Here is an 18,094-nt window from a genome sequence, read left to right as displayed (position 1 = left end):
AGTATTTTCATATACAAACTTGGATTCTTCCAAGTATGAAAGATTGACTTATATTATTATTATTTTTATCATTCAAGGATAATCATAAAAAATAAATTGTGTTGTGACTTTGGTGGTAAAATATGAATTATTGCAGTGAATGTGAAGGCGCAAGATGTAGGTGTAAAAGGGAAAGTATGCACCTATAAAAGCGAGAAGTTTGGGGGAATATGTTTGAACGATATAAAATGTGCTGATGTTTGCAAGAAGGAGGGATTTGAGGGTGGCGATTGTGAAGGAGTCCGTCGTCGATGCTACTGCTACAATCAATGCTAAATTAACTTCGTTAAATTACACACACACATGTGTATAGTGTCTATCAATAATATACGGTATTATGATTTGTAATAAAGTCCACCATAAATGCTTAACGTATCCTGCTTTAGCATGAGTATATTTACTTGTTGTCGTACCTTTTTAAAATTGTTTTTGATTTGACAATTTGATGACGTACTAGAATGGAATGTTTATTAATATAATGGGGGTCTTCGAAAAATATTGAAAAACAAAAATATATATCCAATTTTGAATACATTAAAAACTATAATGTATACATTAGAAATATATGACTATTGGTGGTGATGAAGCGCAACCTAGATGATAAAATGTTTCTTCTTCACTCGATAGGTTAGGAATTCAAGTTACTATAAAAATAAATGAGGAACCATTATTGATCGTTTAAAAGAGAAAAAACTATTATGCTATTGGGTTGTAAATATAATCAATATCATCCTACAATTTATGAATTGATATATTCAAAATGTAGTATTATAGTATGACTATACACCCAACTTTCTATTATCATAATTTTATCTCACAATTACAATTGTCAGATTTTAAGGTGACATGTAGTTTGGAAATTTCCTTCATGGACTCCTCGGCCGAAATAATATACGTTGTTGATCCAAACTCAATAAAAAGATAAAGTATTGTGCAAAGATTAAGAGCTAATAAATTAATAGTAATACTTTCGTAAAATTACTCATTCCTATATAAACCCTCCATCTATCACAGAAGTTACAAATAAATCTACAATGACAAATAAAAAAAATGCTCTTTATTTCTTCTACAAAATCACACCAATTATACCTCCCCCTATGTGTGTTGTACACTTGCGGGTTTGGTAGAAATTTTTTAAAATTAATTTGGAGACAAAGTAAGATAGAAACTTTAATTTGGAAGAATGAGAAAGGAGATGAAGAATGTCGAGTGACGGCTGATAAAAACACTATTTAGCACAATTCTTGATATGCCAACACCATTTCTTCCAAAAATGTCACATTAATTAAATTTTCATGCCGTTATAAAATCATGGCAAATTAGTATTGTTATACCAAATTTTGTCTGTATCATGTCATTATATAGGCCTAAACTTAGGATTGAATGATAAACTCGTTATTTTGTATTTTTTTTTATTAGTAGATCGATATGTTTATTGTTGAGTTTCATAGCTTGAATTATGCATTTGAGGCCAAATTGATAATATAGTATTTGTTTTTCAATATTTTTCGAATGTCCCATTATATTCTATGAACATTCCAGTGTAGTACGTCATAAAAAATCAAAAACAATTTTAAAAAGGTACGACAACTAGTAAATATGCTCATTTTAGAGCTAGATATTTTTTAAGCATTTATGGTGGACTTTATTACAAATCATAATACTGTATGTTATTGATTGACACTACACATAATTTAAGGTAGTTAATTAGCATTGGTTGTAGCAATAGCATCGACGACGGACTCCTTCACAATCGCCACCCTCAAATCCCTCTTTCTTGCAAACATCATCGCATTTTATATCGTTCAAACATATTCCTCGAAACTTCTCGCTTTTATAGGTGCATACTTTCCCTTTTACACCTACCTCTTGCGCCTTCACATTCACTGCAATAATTCATGTCTTACCATCAATGTCGCGACACAGTTTATTTTTTATGATTATCCTTGATAATAGAAATAGTACTAATATATATAAGTCAATCTTTCATACTTGGAAGAATCCAAATTTGTATGTGAAAATACACTCTTATCTTTTGAACTAATTTTCCTTTATTCATATCTCACAAAAAAGTGGGTTTCAAGGAATCATAATAGTAAAGAAAAATTCTATTCATGATAGTGAATGCCCCTAACTGATTAGGACATGCGACGATTTGATATTAATATAATAGCACGTTTAGCTTGTTAGATGAAATCTTTGATAGAGAATGAATGCAAGATGATATAGGTGAAGAAAAATACCAGTAGTTAGAACAAGCAGCAGAAGGAACACAACTTTCATGGTCATAATTAATTAGATGAAACTCGTTTTTTTTTCTCAAGAAATAGAGATGATGAGTGATAATCTTTTCATTCTTGCGTGTCTTATATACTAGAGAAAAGTTCACAATTGAATTATAGATAACACCTAAATCCTCATTTTTTAACGTGTGTATATAAGTAATGATGGAAATCAATACAAAGTATTTGTCCTAGTTTTTTTATGTGTAATAAAGTTTCACTATAACGAAAAATGTATTTAAGACATTATTGCACAATTAGCTTATTCTTAATGTCGCTAGTGATCTTAAATATTTAAGAGATTTTGCATTAGTATTTTTAAACTATATACTATGGTTGTATATTATGATTAAGAATTTATCTAAATCAATTATATGATCATTAGTAGTGTCACGACCGCACTTTGCTAATTATAGCAAAGCCTGGAAACCGTGACTAGGGGTGGGAAATAAGAAGAGGGGATCAGAAAGGGGATAAAACAATGATCGAATATTCACTTAGAAATAAAGGGGAGACAATTTCAAATTAACTCTTAATCACTAGAATTTGAACGGAAATCTCACTTTTCAAAATTTCAAACCTTATTCATCAATCGATGTTATCTAGAACCTTAGTATGCAGTGGAATGAACACGGTCACATGTATGGAGACATGCACCTCCGAGAGCCTCTACTTAAAATAAAAAGAAAATCATAAACTCTACTCAGCATTCTCCACCATCACTGCTCAACCTACACATTTAGAAATATATGCAGTGCTGAGTAGAAAGATACTCAGTGAACACATTGCCGAAATATACACATATACATTGAAAATAATGTCATGCCATCACAGTAACACTCGATAGTTTTCTCTTAAAAGGCTTGAACTTACTAAATTCTTTGTGAGCTAAAGTTCGACTTATTAGTCTAAGTTCTTTCTGTACTTCTGTCATATCTGAACACCAAGTACCATGGAGATGGTGCTCTCCCACGGTCACCTACATCTTTCTTCAGCCGGGGAGGTGACCACCTCCCAATGGCCTCCACTATATCATCTTTGTGCCGTGGAAGGTGGCCACCTTCCATGTCACCGGTGTACACTAATCCGAGTAGGGACACCACCCTCACTCGGATCCGAATCCGATTCTTAAGTTCCAACCAAACAGATAGGCTTCATACACATAAAACAAATCATTTATGGCAAGATAACATCATTTGCATAACTAAATATCATCTAAAAAATATTTGACATTTTATCCACATCAGTGTGTAGGATAGAAAAGTTCACCTCATTTACTTTCCAACTATTAGGAAAAGATCCTTTGTTTCCCGTTACTTTCTTCGTAAATCTCCCCTTTTAGAATAAATAACAAGCTACGACTTTAGCTTCAGAAAAATCTAACATGATGTTATGCACTTCTCTTATTTAGAGATATAAACTTTATTTTTCTTCTTTTAGCCTTGACAATAATTTAAATCGGGAAAGATATACTTAAATAATAGGTTAGACTTTGAAAGATTTTGCTTTTCACGCTCTCCTTCGTTCTCATCTTTTTGGATTGTCAAACTGATCCAGCTGGCCAATTGTACGCCTTCCACCTGTGAACACAGGTGAGTGGATCCAGTGGAGATTTAGATTGATCAGCTCAACTTAATCCTACTTGAGTGAGATGAATGGAAGAGCTAAAAAGTTTGTTTTCAAAACCTTAACCCACAATACTATTAACTAGTATAGGGAAGTAAGGATCGATCCCACAGAGATGATGTGTTTGACATTTGTTGTTGGACACGAAATGAGAATGGCTGCGGCCACGCTTTCCAGGGGTTGGTTAAGTTAACTACTTGACTTGAGGGATTAAACAAGCTAAGGTTCTAAACTGATCAACTCACTAAAGCTTAACTAAATCTACTTGATCAACTCAACTAAAACTTTCCATAAATGGACAAACAACATAAAACGGGAAATGTCAGTCTCCTGCAAAATGTACGATAAAGTAAAACTTTTCTAACAACTTCATCTTCTTCACAGCATCAGCATGAAAAGTAGAACAAAAAGAAGATCTGAAATGTTACAAAAAACGAAACATCATAACGACTTGTGAACTTAAATCTACTCCTAAAATCTAAACTACGGCTACGTAAACAAGAAACTAACCCATGATCATGCAGAAATAAAACATTAACTACTAGATCTAAACATCCTAAACAGCTTATCCATAATTTCTTCGCAATTAGACAGAGACATAACTCGAAAGCTCAGATCTGACCAAATCAACGAGAAACAAAACATTTTTTAGCTAAGACGTACGACATAAAACGGAAACTGAAAGCAGATCAGAAATATCATGCATGAAAATAGAACATATCAACTGAAAACGAAACCATAACTCTAAATTTACTAAATCAAAACATCAAAAGTAGATAACATCAAAAGTAAACTGAAAACACACAACGAAAACAGGAAATTGTTTCATCGCTCCTTCTCGAAGCAGAATAACAGAACCGAAAGCTAAAAACGAAAAAAAACTAACACCAAACCACGACTAAACCAAACTAAACAGAACCAAGTGTGTGTGCAAAGGGAATCAGGAAGATGAAGTAAGATAAGCTCCGATTTCAGCCCTAGAAGAGAGCTGAATTCCTAAAGATATTCTAAGAATGCCTATGAGACCTCCAGACCGAGAGCTTCCTTTATATAGAGAGGCATATGACTCTGATCCCTAGGGTACCATCCTCTCCGAAATATCATTCCTGCCCTTCACTTTGTGGTGTGGTCTTTTAGCTCTATCTTCCATGCGGAAACTCCTACTCGCTCCATTTAATTCTGACTTGATTAACTCAACGCCGCAGTTTTTGGCTCCATTCCTTGATCCGTTCATCCGCCCAATTGATCTGATCATTTACTGAATGTGGCGGATTTTTACACACACCTGGCTCAAAATTGGATGTTAGTTACAGAATTTGATGGAGTTTTATGCTAGAACACATGCGTGAAACGAGCCTCATCAGACTTATTTGAGATCATTAACTTAATTTATTTAAACAAGCCCAAACTAAATTAACATTCAACTTTAACTTACAATCTTGGTAGAAGAAAATTTATTAATCTTAGCTCTATATTACTCCCTCGCGGATCTCTCTTTTTCCCTCAGCCTACCGCCATCGCCACTGTGCGTGTGGTACCACATCTCCCTAGTCAAAGAAAGTGTAGCTATATCGCGACTAAATCTTACTGAAACTGTCTCAACTCATCAGTATGCGAGCTGCTTTTGGTTGTTCACGAATATCGGGTCATCCGATATATCCACCCAACACCTCGCCAATACGAAGGGTCATCCGGCTGGTAGTTCGTACGGTCGGGGGCGTATTCTTCACAAGTTGTCGGAGGTGGCAACTTATGTGCCCGGTGCTTGGTCCACTTCTTTCTGGCGGGGGCGGGGGCGGCGGAGGGGGCGACGGCGGCGGCGTGACGGGAAGCGGCGGCAGGGCGAGTTGGAGACGGCTCCATGTCGGAGAGACCGTACGAATCCGTACTGATGTCTGGATCGTACTGCGTGTTGGCGTCGAACGATCGATATTCGCCAGGTTGTGTACCCGGCCACCGTGCGCCATCTCCAAACATCGGGCAACTAGGACTTCAGTATCCACCGGAATCCATTTTATAGCGTAATTTGAGAGTTTAAAAGTTAATCGAAAAGTTACAAATGAAAAGTGAAGCTGGGGTATATATATAACAAAATTTTCGAATTAAAAAAAAAAACTAAAACGCGTTGCATCGTCCGCGTCGCCCAGAGTGGGCGGACGATCGCGGAGCCACAGTGGAGGACGATAGCGCGCCCGATGCATCGGGCGCGCTATCGTCCGCCCCACTGTGGATTGCCTGAGGAATTCTCCACCATCTTTAGTCCAACTTTATTTGTAGTTATTTACCTTGGGAAAGATTACTAATCAAACATCTCTTAATTACTCCCTCCGTCCATAAAATTAGCCACTTTTAGTATATGACACAGATATGTATAATTAGTGAAGTAGTAGAAAGATAAAAAAAAGGTGCTTCAAATATTGTTAGTTATAAATAAGACTCACTTCATTAAAGTGAGAAAAGTTACCAAAAGTATAAATAAATTATTTTTGTGGGACAAACGAAAATGGAAAGAGCGTTTACTTTTATGAGACGGATGAAGTACTATATAATTACCATATATAGATCGTTACTAAACACACTCAATCCCAAAAAAGGCTCACACAGATCACCGTTTTTCTTTATCCTTTTATTTTTTATATGAAATTTGTATTTTTATATTCCCTCCGTCCCGTCATAAGTGAGACACTTCTTTTGGCCACAAGATTTAAGAAATTGATATTTAAAAAGTTATGTGAAGAGAAAGTAGAGTATGAGAGAGAGAGAGAGAGAGAAAAGTAGAGGAGTGAAGAAATAATAAAGCCGATAAGAGAATAAAGTAAGAGATAGAAAATTTATTATTTTTTGCTAAAAATTGAAATGACTCACTTATGGTGGGACACCCCAAAAGGAAAGTGACTCGCTTATAGTGGGACAAAGTGAGTATTAATTTATTTTTCTTTTAAAAATATAACATGAATAACACTACACAATAGCAAAGCATCTTAGTTACTAAATTAGAGAGAAAAATAGGGTGTCAGTATTAAATTGAAGAGAAAGAGAATTGAATATTTTAATTTGAGAGAAAAAAAATAGTTGGAGGTATTAATGGAAAAGATCAAATTATTACATTATTTTTTATAATAGAAATGTGTCATCTTATTTTGGATTAACTAAAAAGAATAACGTGTTATTTTAGTTGGGACGGAAGAAGTAACTTTAGTTTCATTTTGCAATAATCAAAATTTAAATTATATATGGAATTTCAGAGTAATTAAAAAGGATGAAATATATATGGTGTACTATTTAGGATCTAGTTAAAATATTAACGTGAAAATTGAAATTGATTTTGTCGTATGTGGACATGCACATGATGTTTGTTTGATGGAACAATCACGTGACATTCAATGTGATTTATTATATTCTTCGTGAATATGTGAACTTAACGACTGATTTATAATTTAAAGTTCGTGATCTCAAATATTGTTTTATCGTCAAATGTAATTAACTTAGACCATGTTTTCATTGGTGGTTTTGACCCGAGGGAAGATTAATACCAATCAATATTTTTTTCTTATAAAATTTAAAAACAATATGTTTTCTGTGAGTCGATATATAAAATTCTACACCATTAAACTTTTATGGAGTTTTTGAAAATGTCAAAACATGCGTACGTCCAAATGTACGGCACAACAATCCTTATTAAAATTTAATTATTAGTATTTGATTATTAGTATTAATTAGATTTATACTCCCTACATCCCCTAAAAATAAAAATTCTTTTCTTTTTAATTCATCACCTAAAAATAGAAACTTTTCTTTTTAAGAAATTTCTTTCTCCCTTATACTCATTCTCCACTAAACTTTTCTTTTTATCTTTTTTATTTTATCAACTTTGCATTAAAATTCATATCATTTTAAATATTTTTATTTTTAACGAACGAAGAGTATTAATTTTTTTGATTAGATATTTATTTCCATTGAGCATTAGTCGTAGTTAGAATTTAATTACAATGATGTACCACACACACGAATAATGTTCAAACTAGATTGAAAAACCCAGACATCAAAATTTTCCGAGTCTTCTAAAACCAATCATCAAAATTATGGGTGTTTCCTCCTCAAATATTTAATCGTCTTTAAACCAGACATAAAATATCAATAGCGAGGGCAGGGAAAGCTAATGGAGATATTAAAATAATATGAGATGCAAAGTGTAGTTATTATACAATTTGTGGCAGATGAATCATGACCTGACCCAAAGATAGAATATGAAACAAGCTCAATAATAACAAAACCTATCTGGCCCCACATGGTTTTCATTAAAAACAACAGAACCACATGGGTATGTATATCTGTCACTTGATGAGAAAAGAAAGAAAGAAAGAATAGCTTTGCTAGACCCCAATGCCCACCACCCTTATGGTTTCAATTAAAGAAGCTACCAGAATATACAATTTACAATTTCTGCTGCTGGATCTCTCTCTCTCTCTGCTCCAACGCTCAAACCCACTGTATAACACATTTTTGGCAACACGGCGAAACGATTACAGTTGCAACTGCCCAGGACTTCTACGGGAAGAAGTCCTTGAAGGAGGTTTGTTTGTATCTGGCACTGCCAATGCACCGCTTGCTTCTTCCGGTCTTTGTATGTCCTGTTCATGTAGTCATCCGACGGTTATGAGTTGCATAATGAGAGAAGATTACTACTTTCCTTACTAACGAGGGGAAGCTCTGATTGAATGAATCTCGCATCTCAGCTCTAAAAACTAAGTTACCAAAGTTTGACTCAAAAGTGTGTACATATGAAGGTGCATCTTAACACCTTCAACCCAAACATAATGCTGTGAAGGTACTAGGAAGCGACGAACCTTAGAGGATGATGAACTGCAACGAACTTGCGACTGCATCTTTGAATGCGCACGATGCTGCTCCTGGACTCGGACAAAGTCCTTGAGCAATGAGGCAAAATTTATCCCGTTATGGCCATTCCTTGTATCTCCGTCACCATCCTCTGCAATTTGTGATCCACCAACATGATTAACTTCTGTGAAAGCCTTCCCCGGTGACAACCGCTTGAATTGTTCACCACTGAAGGAATACGGAGGCACAGTTTTTAATCGGGTGCGGAGAATCTTGAATGCTACACTTTGCTGCATCAGTGGATAAAGCAAAACTAATGAGAAGCATCAAATAGTGTTTGCAGTGAATAAAAGAATTAGCTTACAACAACTAACAAGTAACATCAGTGAGCTTTTTCTTTTAAACTGATGCTTGTACACTCAAAACACAGAAAATTATAAAATGCTCTCTTTTCCTCACATTTGGTAGCATAGTACTCTATCTAACACACATTCTTAGGTTACATAAGTACAAAATTGTTGTGCATAAAACCAGTTATAAAATGCTTTAAGAAATTTGTTTATATCCCCCTACCCCACAATATATATATATGAAGGAATTTCCAAATTAAACAGGTAAGTCCTCGGAGTTCCTTAATGCGATAAGCAAATGAGAGTCAGGTAATACAGGCAAACTGGTTGAACTGTTGGATCATTTCACTGAAAACTAGGTGCCTAGAAATGGGACATGCTTTTTTCATCTCAAATCATCAAAAATTCTAACTAAACACTGCAACAAGAGAACAAAATCTCTATCTGATGGTAAAATGAACTTTTACTAGAATCTCATCATGCATGGTAAATTAAGATGCTTATATGGTTTTGTTTGAACTAAAAAGATTCAACATCATCTGTGCATCTACATTTACCAGTATATATGATTATTTTTGTAATAATGTGACTACTAGCGGTGGCCTATGCTTCAACAACACGTACCTGGGGTAGGAGCATAAGGAGGCCATACAATGCTTTCAACAACCATATATATCTTCCTGGTTCGAGAAGCTGCAACAAGAAAACAAGATCTCAATTTGATTATAAAATATAGACTTTTCACTAATAGAAGATATCTCATCATGCATGCTAAATTAAGCTTCTTGCATAGCTTTCTTAGACTAATAAGATTCAACATCATCCATGCACCTACAGATTCTATACTTCTACATGTAGCAATTACATTACATTTTAAGCATGGTAGTGATGCAACTTATGCATAAATAGATTCTGGCGCAAGCTGAAAAATGCAAGGTCGTAAAATATCACCTAGATTACAAACATGATAAACACTCCATCCGTCCCATAAAAATACGGACATTTTCCATTTTGGTCCATCCCATAAAAAATTAAAAATAGCCCCTTCTATTTTTGATAACCTTTTCTCTCTATGAGACCGGCCCCAGTATCCACTAACAATACTCCAGTTACTTTTTCTTTCCTTCTCTCTCTCTTACTTTACCAATTGTGCATTAAAACTTGTGCTGTCCCAAATGTCCATAATTTTATGGGATGGAGGGAGAACAACTTATTTCTGGACCCATGGTTTTCAATCTTAATCGTCACCTCTCTGCAACTGACCATTAGATCTTGCACTGAAACTGAGCCTTCTAACTTGTAACTTGGTAAGTAAATGCAGCTCAAGTCCAAGTTAATGTCATGCACACTATAAATGTATACACATATATGTATGAACCGATAATCAGAAATGACCATTTTTAACTGGGTTAGCCATAGATCATGATTGAAGGTGGGGTCAGTTTCCACATTATTCTATACATTTTCCTATGCACATCTAGCCTTCTGGGTGCACATTTCAAACAGAATAGTAGAAAAGTCATGCAAACTAGTTTCTTTAAATTTGTCAAACTTTCTTAGTTTGTAGACATAATTATGTTAGCATAAATTTGAAATATCTTATTTCTCAAAGGTTCATTGACTATCTTTTATTACGAACTACCAAACTGCTCCAGTTGCTGATTCAAGTTTTCTATTTCAATTTGCTATCTGCTTGTGACTGAAGCACCAACGATGTATGTGTTTACGAGCCTGTGCCGGGTATCATGGGTGATAACCCAGAGTAGAATGTACGTGCTATTGTCACACATCACTTGAGTGAGAACTGAGAACTGACATGTTAATCACATTATTTTATTTTTTTCTCATACAAAAAGAGTAGGCCTTTCATGGTAATCAGCACCAATAGATCATAGTAGTATTAAAGAGTATGTTGACCTCACATAGAGCAGAATGTGGCCTAAAGAGTTACCAGCCAGTATGAATAAAACAGTGCATACTATGGTACATTTCGCATGAGTGCAGGTTTCGATAAACAATTTCCATGCATACACCATGCGTAGTAACATTAACATAAGCAGGCAGTGAGATTAGATCCACATATCTATATAAATACTAGTAACTGAACAAGTAAATGCAGGTCCATCTCAAAGAGAACACCAATGCATGAATTTCATCTGCTAAGAGAACATCCGAGTAAACATACCTGAAGCCTTAGATATGCAAAAGTAGGAGTCTCAAGAAGGTGGATCAATTTATCCAATTGGACTAAAAACTTGACATTAATATCTTCCTCAACCAGTGCTTGAATGACAGTACTTGCATGATGATAGGTCTGTGAATGACACCCAAAAGGAAGCACAAACACAAGGCAACATTAGTAAAGGAAAGGTTGTAAACAGAACTTCAGGCAAGGACAAGATGAAGCACCAGACCACAAACGTGTGCCCTCACCTGAGCTAATAGGCAAAGGCTTATAATAGCCATTGGTGAATGGCACCATGAAGCATATATAGAAAGGAACAAATCTTTTGCATCAGCATCAAACAAGGTTTTTTTCAGGAGGTCACGAAGGGTAGCCAACTCAGATGAAGTAAGCAAAATCAAATTCAAAGCCTGAGAGAGAAATATAGAAATGGAAATTGGATAGTTAAATAAATTGATTAGACAATACAACAAACACTCCATAGGTGCACAAAGAGATGATACCTGAACCATAATAGATGCAAAATCCAATTCAGGTTCTCCTTGAAGTATAGTCGAAAGCTTCCTATAAACTCTTTCTGCGTCTAAAAGCACACATAATCTACGAATGATCAAAGCACCCCGTCTGCACCGCAAAAAAGTGCAACTTATCACTACACAAACTATAACAAGAAATACTTTAGCATTTACCAGCCCAAAAGGATAAGTCAAAGAACGGGGATGGGGAGAGTGGCAAGGGAGAAATTACACACACATAGCTAAAGACTCACTTCTCCAAGAGAGAGTTGTCATCCCGAAAATTTTGAACTAAGTAAACAATGAGCTGGTGGAAATGCTTCTCATCTTCAGCAATGCGTGCATGGACCTCAAGCACCAAAAGCACTACCTGAAGAGAAAGCAGTCAAACCATGCAGTCTGAACTTCCTTAATGGGGAATCAACCATTTTAGCAATTATAAAGTCATATCTCAAAGCCAAACCATAATGAAGTGGAAAATAGCATATAAGAGATGAGTTCCGCTCACAGCTCATCTTTAAGTGAGAAGCATGTCAACTACCAGTTTAGAAACTAAAAAGTTACAATTATTAGCACCATACTATGTTCATCCAAGAAAATTCATGAACTGTAAAGTTAAGCTAAGAGCCTAAGACTCAAGTAATAAGCTCCAAATTTTACTTGTAAAGTTGAAATATTCTAAAAGTTCTGGTCACACTAGGTCAAAGACAGTAAAAAGTGCATTTATAAAATAATTACAGGATTGCAAGAAGATACCTCATCAGAAGGATCTGAAAGTGCCTTTAAAAGAGTTTCAAAAACATCGCTCAGGAATGATAAGACCTGATCCAATAAGAAGACAAGAACAACATTCGTGAAGCCCAAACGTTAAGTCAAACTAAAGTTCAATGCTAACATGACATAAATCACAAACTGCAAGGTAAAAGTAAAATCAGTATGAATTTTGAAAGGAATGCATATTTTTTTAAACATAGTCAACTTATTAATGTACTGTATTGAACCCTTAAAGCATTTTGGATATAATGATATAATGAAAAAGAAATAAAAAAAATAACTCTGTTACAAGACACAAATGACAGTGTGTATCTAAGATACAGAAGGTCCGAGACTCAATTACTCAAACCTCTAGACCTACTTATTGAGAAGTTAAGCATTTCACAGAGCATTCTTTTGGTGGCTGTGATGATTGGGTCATCATACTAACACCAGCCATAAACTAAATCCCAAGATCAAAACCTATTTCCCAACTAAAACCCTCAAAAAGCTAAAATCCACCTCAAAGATACCACAATTATCTTGACAGATTGTTTATCAATTAAACTCGTTAATAAACCCCAAGCTCCCAAGATACTAAAAGCCACAGCTTACACAAGAAAATTATGATTTTATGCAAGTGAGTAACTATCTACTACACTTGGAAACAAATATACTTTAAATTTTACGCAAGTCGACGGTGTCAATGAATTCTACAACAATTTCATCCATGTTCTATAATATAATCACATTAACAAACCAGTGAGTAACTAAAGGAAGGTTATTGATTACCCCTTCCCAATGACTATTTAACAGGGTTGATATCCAATGCAGTGCTTCAATTCGTGTAGCCTCCCATTCACTAGACAGATGCCTGATAAACATGGCCAAAAGTAACATTTACTATTCCGCATACCCAGTTTGAGATATTGCAAGACTAGTGGAACACTTCAAGGTAAAAGCAAATCATTGCACCATTATTTTAAGTTCTCACATTTTCTAAGGTGCATCAAGATGCCTAGCTACATCAAATAAATGTCGCTAAATGTTCATTCAATCCAAGGAGATGATTACCTCCTAGCTACGGAAAGGATGGCTCCAACATCAAATCCTACACCTGGAGCAGCTTGGATTCCTCTAAGTTCTTCATTTGTTTCGCGGGCAACCTGACAAAAAAAATCTATAAGCCTATTGAATTTGAAGCATAAAAAAATGTATACGAGAATGTATAGGAGTGACAAGTACGATTGAATATGAAATGGTCATGGGTAAGGCAACTAAACAAGCACTTGATCATCTCAAATAGGAACTTACAACTCTGATCTTGTCTTCCTTATCTGATATGCAAGGTAAGATTGCACCAAGAATATCAGCATAATGAGGAACAAGTTGGTCTCCACCAAGCTTTACAAACTCAGTAATCTGTGTAGTAGAATAAGCAGAACTCAATCACACTTATCCAGAAAGATCAGCATAATATTTACTTTGATCAAGTCATCAACAAGGTAAATGCTGGCATCTTGTGCATGAATACACTTTACCCAGGTAATAGCAGTCAGTCGAGTAAATTCATCGGGTGAAGCTGCCCTCTGCACCAGTATCTCAGCCATGCGGCCATAATCTACAGACTTCAATATGGGCTTCAGTCAGAAAATTGATATGAAGTTATCCAAAATGGAAAATGAAATCAACATTGCTTGAAAATCCAATTCCAACATGGGAACCATAAGCTTTCAGATCCAGAACAAAAACTGATATCTTCTAGTTTGGTTTAATAGCCCATGACTCCATAGATATCCTCTACTGATTTTCATTCTTCCCCAAAAGTTTCAGAGTCCTTGCTTTGTTAGGTAGTTTGAAGTGGACATCCATCTTCTTTGGAGAGGAGTGGGGGAGAAAGTAGTCATTTCCTAGATAAAGTAGTTTTTTTCTAATTCTACTGTTTCATTATCTTGGAGTGCCTCTAATGACAATAATTATGATAAGATATATCTTAGATTATGATACCTGTAGCAGCCTACTGATAGTTATATTAGAACTTAGAATTCCTTGATATGCTAAAGTTTCTTATCCATATCCAGAAGGATCTTTTGTAAAAAAATCAATTAAGTCACTAAGGGATATCATACATCAACTTGGCATCAATACTGCATAATAAAAGTTGTCATAATTTTGTATTTTAGCTAGTACCGGGTAAGATTTTCTGCAGTTTGAATCTTTAGGGTAAGAGTCGAAAAAATAAATAAGAGAGAAAATTGTAGAAAATATTTGCCTCGTCAGGAAATTATAAGTTGTTATGCAAGCTAGTTTCACTTATTAAAGCTATTGTACAGCAATTAGACATGTTAGTTCAAGTCATCCAGATAATAAATCTGCTTAAGTCGACAATTAATCAGAATAAACAATAATAAATAATTGCCATAGCTGATGCATCACAAGTTCCGAGCGCACAATAGTATCAACTTACTAGTGAATCCAACATATAGGTGAGATAAAAGGTTCACTTCCATGACCTCACTGATGTAGTAGTTTTCAGCACCCATATTTGGAAAAAACTAATCCTTGTCTTAAGAAATCTAGTTTGTACAAACACATAAGAGTGCAAATTGTGCTAGGTCATAAGTAGCATAAGTCTTACTGGAGAGTTCTTGATTTCTTGAAGAAACTCAGAAAGTGCTGAATCAGCTTGTTGCCTTATTTCATGGCTGGAATCACTCAGCATGTTAAATAAGCCTACAATTACATTATCAATAATTAATATGTGCAATATAACAGCATCAACAACAATAGAGCAAATAAAAACTCCGACTCGGACACCCACCATCAAGAAAATCTGGAAGGAAACCTAGCATGTCTATATCAGGAACGCTATCTAGAACAGTAATCCAGCCAACCAAAAATTGACGGACATAAGGGTTCAAGACGTTCATTCGTTCCCTCAACAAAGGTATGAATTCTTCGATGCTGTGCATGTTGAAGAAGCATTAGTGCCAAGTTAAATAAATTGTTACATGTTGAGGTCAACTAGAGAATCGATTACTAAAAACAGATAAAGAGACATGAACAATTAGATGACAGACCTAAATTGATCACTCTCAGTGACTATGTCCTGCATTCAAACAAAGCCAAACAAAAAGGAACAATAATTACTCTTTGAAGCTTTAATTAATAGTACTATCTTACAATCTTCAATTTAAGGATAAAAGAAATCAACACCTTTACAAGTCTATCTAAAAGATGAGCAGCGCTCTGTACATTGGCATCTGAATCTGCTGAGAGCTTACACAGTGCATCAAATATCTGGTTGAAGAACACTATAAAATCGCCTCTGACAACCTGCAAATTACCGATAATGAATCCCAGATGAATAAAAGGAAATGAGTATAGCAGAGATCCTTTTACCCACCTTTGCAATGTTATACAGAGCTTCACAAGCGTAATAACGAACTCTGCTATCTTGATCGGCGAAGGAGTTCAAGACTGGTGGAACAATTTGCTTTGACCCCAAAGGAGAAATAAATGAATCAAATACAAAGTTTACTGGGACAACCCCAAGATATTTTGCCGATAAAAAATTGGAAGTAAACTACAGGCAGGGAACGCAGAAACAGATATACATAAATGATACAGAAAATAATATCAGAAATATATGAAATTTCCTCTTAGAAAATGTCACAAGAAGTTCTAACAAGGAACATACAGCATGCATACAGATACAGAGTTATAAAACAACAGTTGTCATAGTTAATAATAATTATAGCATTGTTCTGCTTCTTCTAAAGATGCAATTCAGCATACACCATTGTCAAAGAATCATAAACACATAATCAAGTAGAAAAGTATCCTTCTCTTAGGGCCACAAACATACAAACTTCAAACATAATCCTCAAATAAATACAAGGAGTGTTTAACATCACACCACTTTACAATAAGTAATCTAACATATCACCGGGGTCCATACAGCAAGAGCTAAAAGTTCTTCTAGACATAGGTATAGGTAGTGTTAGCTCCACTATGGCCAGCCAATGCATTGTGTCAATAGTGTTATTTCTTTACCCTGAACACTCTTAGGATATACATCAAACCATAATATTTCTATTTACCAATTGAAAACTGTCCACACCACTGGTTTGAAGATATATCAGGAAAAATATAAAGCCACTGATCAACTTTTTGAAGGCTGCATAATAACACAGCCAAAAGAAAAAAAGAAGGTAAAAAATCAAGGCGGCATTCTTACATCAAGATGTTGTGCAGCTTCTGTAGTCAAACCCACTGTTGCTGCTGCCAATCCTATCAAACCTCCCTAAACCCAAAAAGAACAGGCAAACAAGAAAATGAGCAAAGCAAAATTCTCCACCAGCACAACGCATCACATCAATTTGGAACTTTCAGATACTTCAATAAGTAGATATGGAAAAGCTAAATGAATAAAGCCTAAAAACATACTTTACGATGATTCGCTTGGGGCGAGTAGGTATATTCATTAGTCAGCAAATTGATCAGTGCAGTGATCTTATCATGATCACCGGACATCGCTAATTGTTTCACTATCCCCTCCACCTAGATCCAAGAAAAACAAAATAAACAGAAGGATAAACGGCAAATGACACAAACAAAATTCTAAAAGAGCAAGTAAAATTGTATGCATATGCAAATTGTGCACCTCCAAAGCAGCATTCTTCCGCTTCTCGTAGAGCTTATCAGAGAGGTTACGGAGAACGGCTGCCGGAACCACGGATAGTGCATCCGCCATTGAAAAACCCTCTGAATAAAAGCAAAATTATCCAGTTTTCATCACAATCAGATGTAAAGTGGTAGTTACGCGTATGATCGAAATATTTAGGGATTCCGGTGATCGAGAGCGAGAGCAGATCTAGTCACGGAGTACGCAAAATTAGGGGGTAAAATCTGGAAGAGAGTTGAGAACGTTGATAGAGTTGAAACTTTTGGGAGAAACTCTTTTCCAATTTCTTTACTAATTTCAGTTTTTATGGAATTAGGGTTCTTTTGTTTTGGTTTAGTACCATTTTCGATTATCGATAGCATCGCGATATTGACGAAGGGCTGACTTCAGACAGCTCTTGGGATTGGTGTGCATCCTAAAATTACTCAATTACCCCTCTTACTCCCAAAAATATACAAATAAATAAACTTTTCTTTTCGATCACGGTCTTCTTCTGAGTAATTTATAACCCAGATTTTGATTTTTTTTTTCTCTTTATTCTTTCTTCACTAATTAGTCAAACCAAAGAATAAGAGAGTTTATATAACAAATAATTTATATTGTTATTTTTTACTATGTTAAAAATATGTTTTCAATGATTTCTTACTTTATTTAAAAAAATAAAACAGCAACTGTTATGAATTTTACTGTCTTAGGAGTATTATTTTAATTGACAATAAATCACTTAGTCAGGGGATTTTTTCGGAAAATTGGCAAATTGGCATATCCACGTAAATAAAAATAAAAATTAGACATGAACGTAGTAAAACTAATGTAAT

The 18,094-nt window shown here is 35.1% G+C and overlaps 1 protein-coding gene across 1 annotated transcript; it reads right to left on the bottom strand.

Annotated features, from left to right (window-relative positions):
* Window positions 1-8,098: 8,098 nt before the first annotated feature.
* LOC121759135 (protein VAC14 homolog) lies at window positions 8,099-17,625 on the bottom strand. The gene is made up of 20 exons (XM_042154637.1): window positions 17,256-17,625; window positions 17,039-17,152; window positions 16,830-16,895; window positions 15,996-16,085; window positions 15,806-15,925; window positions 15,670-15,698; window positions 15,411-15,553; window positions 15,228-15,322; window positions 14,131-14,217; window positions 13,904-14,011; window positions 13,664-13,755; window positions 13,382-13,463; window positions 12,593-12,658; window positions 12,091-12,206; window positions 11,825-11,945; window positions 11,570-11,731; window positions 11,322-11,450; window positions 9,761-9,829; window positions 8,795-9,076; window positions 8,099-8,578 (listed from the first exon to the last, which is right to left on the bottom strand). Exons 1-20 carry the CDS (start codon window positions 17,343-17,345, stop codon window positions 8,471-8,473), a joined length of 2,169 nt encoding a protein of 722 aa, XP_042010571.1. The 5' UTR covers window positions 17,346-17,625; the 3' UTR covers window positions 8,099-8,470.
* Between the last annotated feature and the right edge of the window lie 469 nt (window positions 17,626-18,094).

The sequence above is a fragment of the Salvia splendens genome, chromosome 12 (genome assembly GCF_004379255.2).
Source record: "Salvia splendens isolate huo1 chromosome 12, SspV2, whole genome shotgun sequence".
Taxonomy (NCBI): Eukaryota; Viridiplantae; Streptophyta; class Magnoliopsida; order Lamiales; family Lamiaceae; genus Salvia; species Salvia splendens.
This window is presented reverse-complemented; position numbering and strand designations above follow the sequence as displayed.

Coding starts and splice junctions, on each gene's coding strand:
- LOC121759135 (XM_042154637.1), bottom strand. CDS start 17,345: ATGGCGGATGCACTATCCGTGGTTCCGGCAGCCGTTCTCCGTAACCTC. Junction 12,659..13,381: donor TAAATAGTCATTGGGAAGGG/GTAATCAATAAC, acceptor TTATTGGATCAG/GTCTTATCATTCCTGAGCGA. Junction 12,207..12,592: donor TTTCAGATCCTTCTGATGAG/GTATCTTCTTGC, acceptor CTTTCTCTTCAG/GTAGTGCTTTTGGTGCTTGA.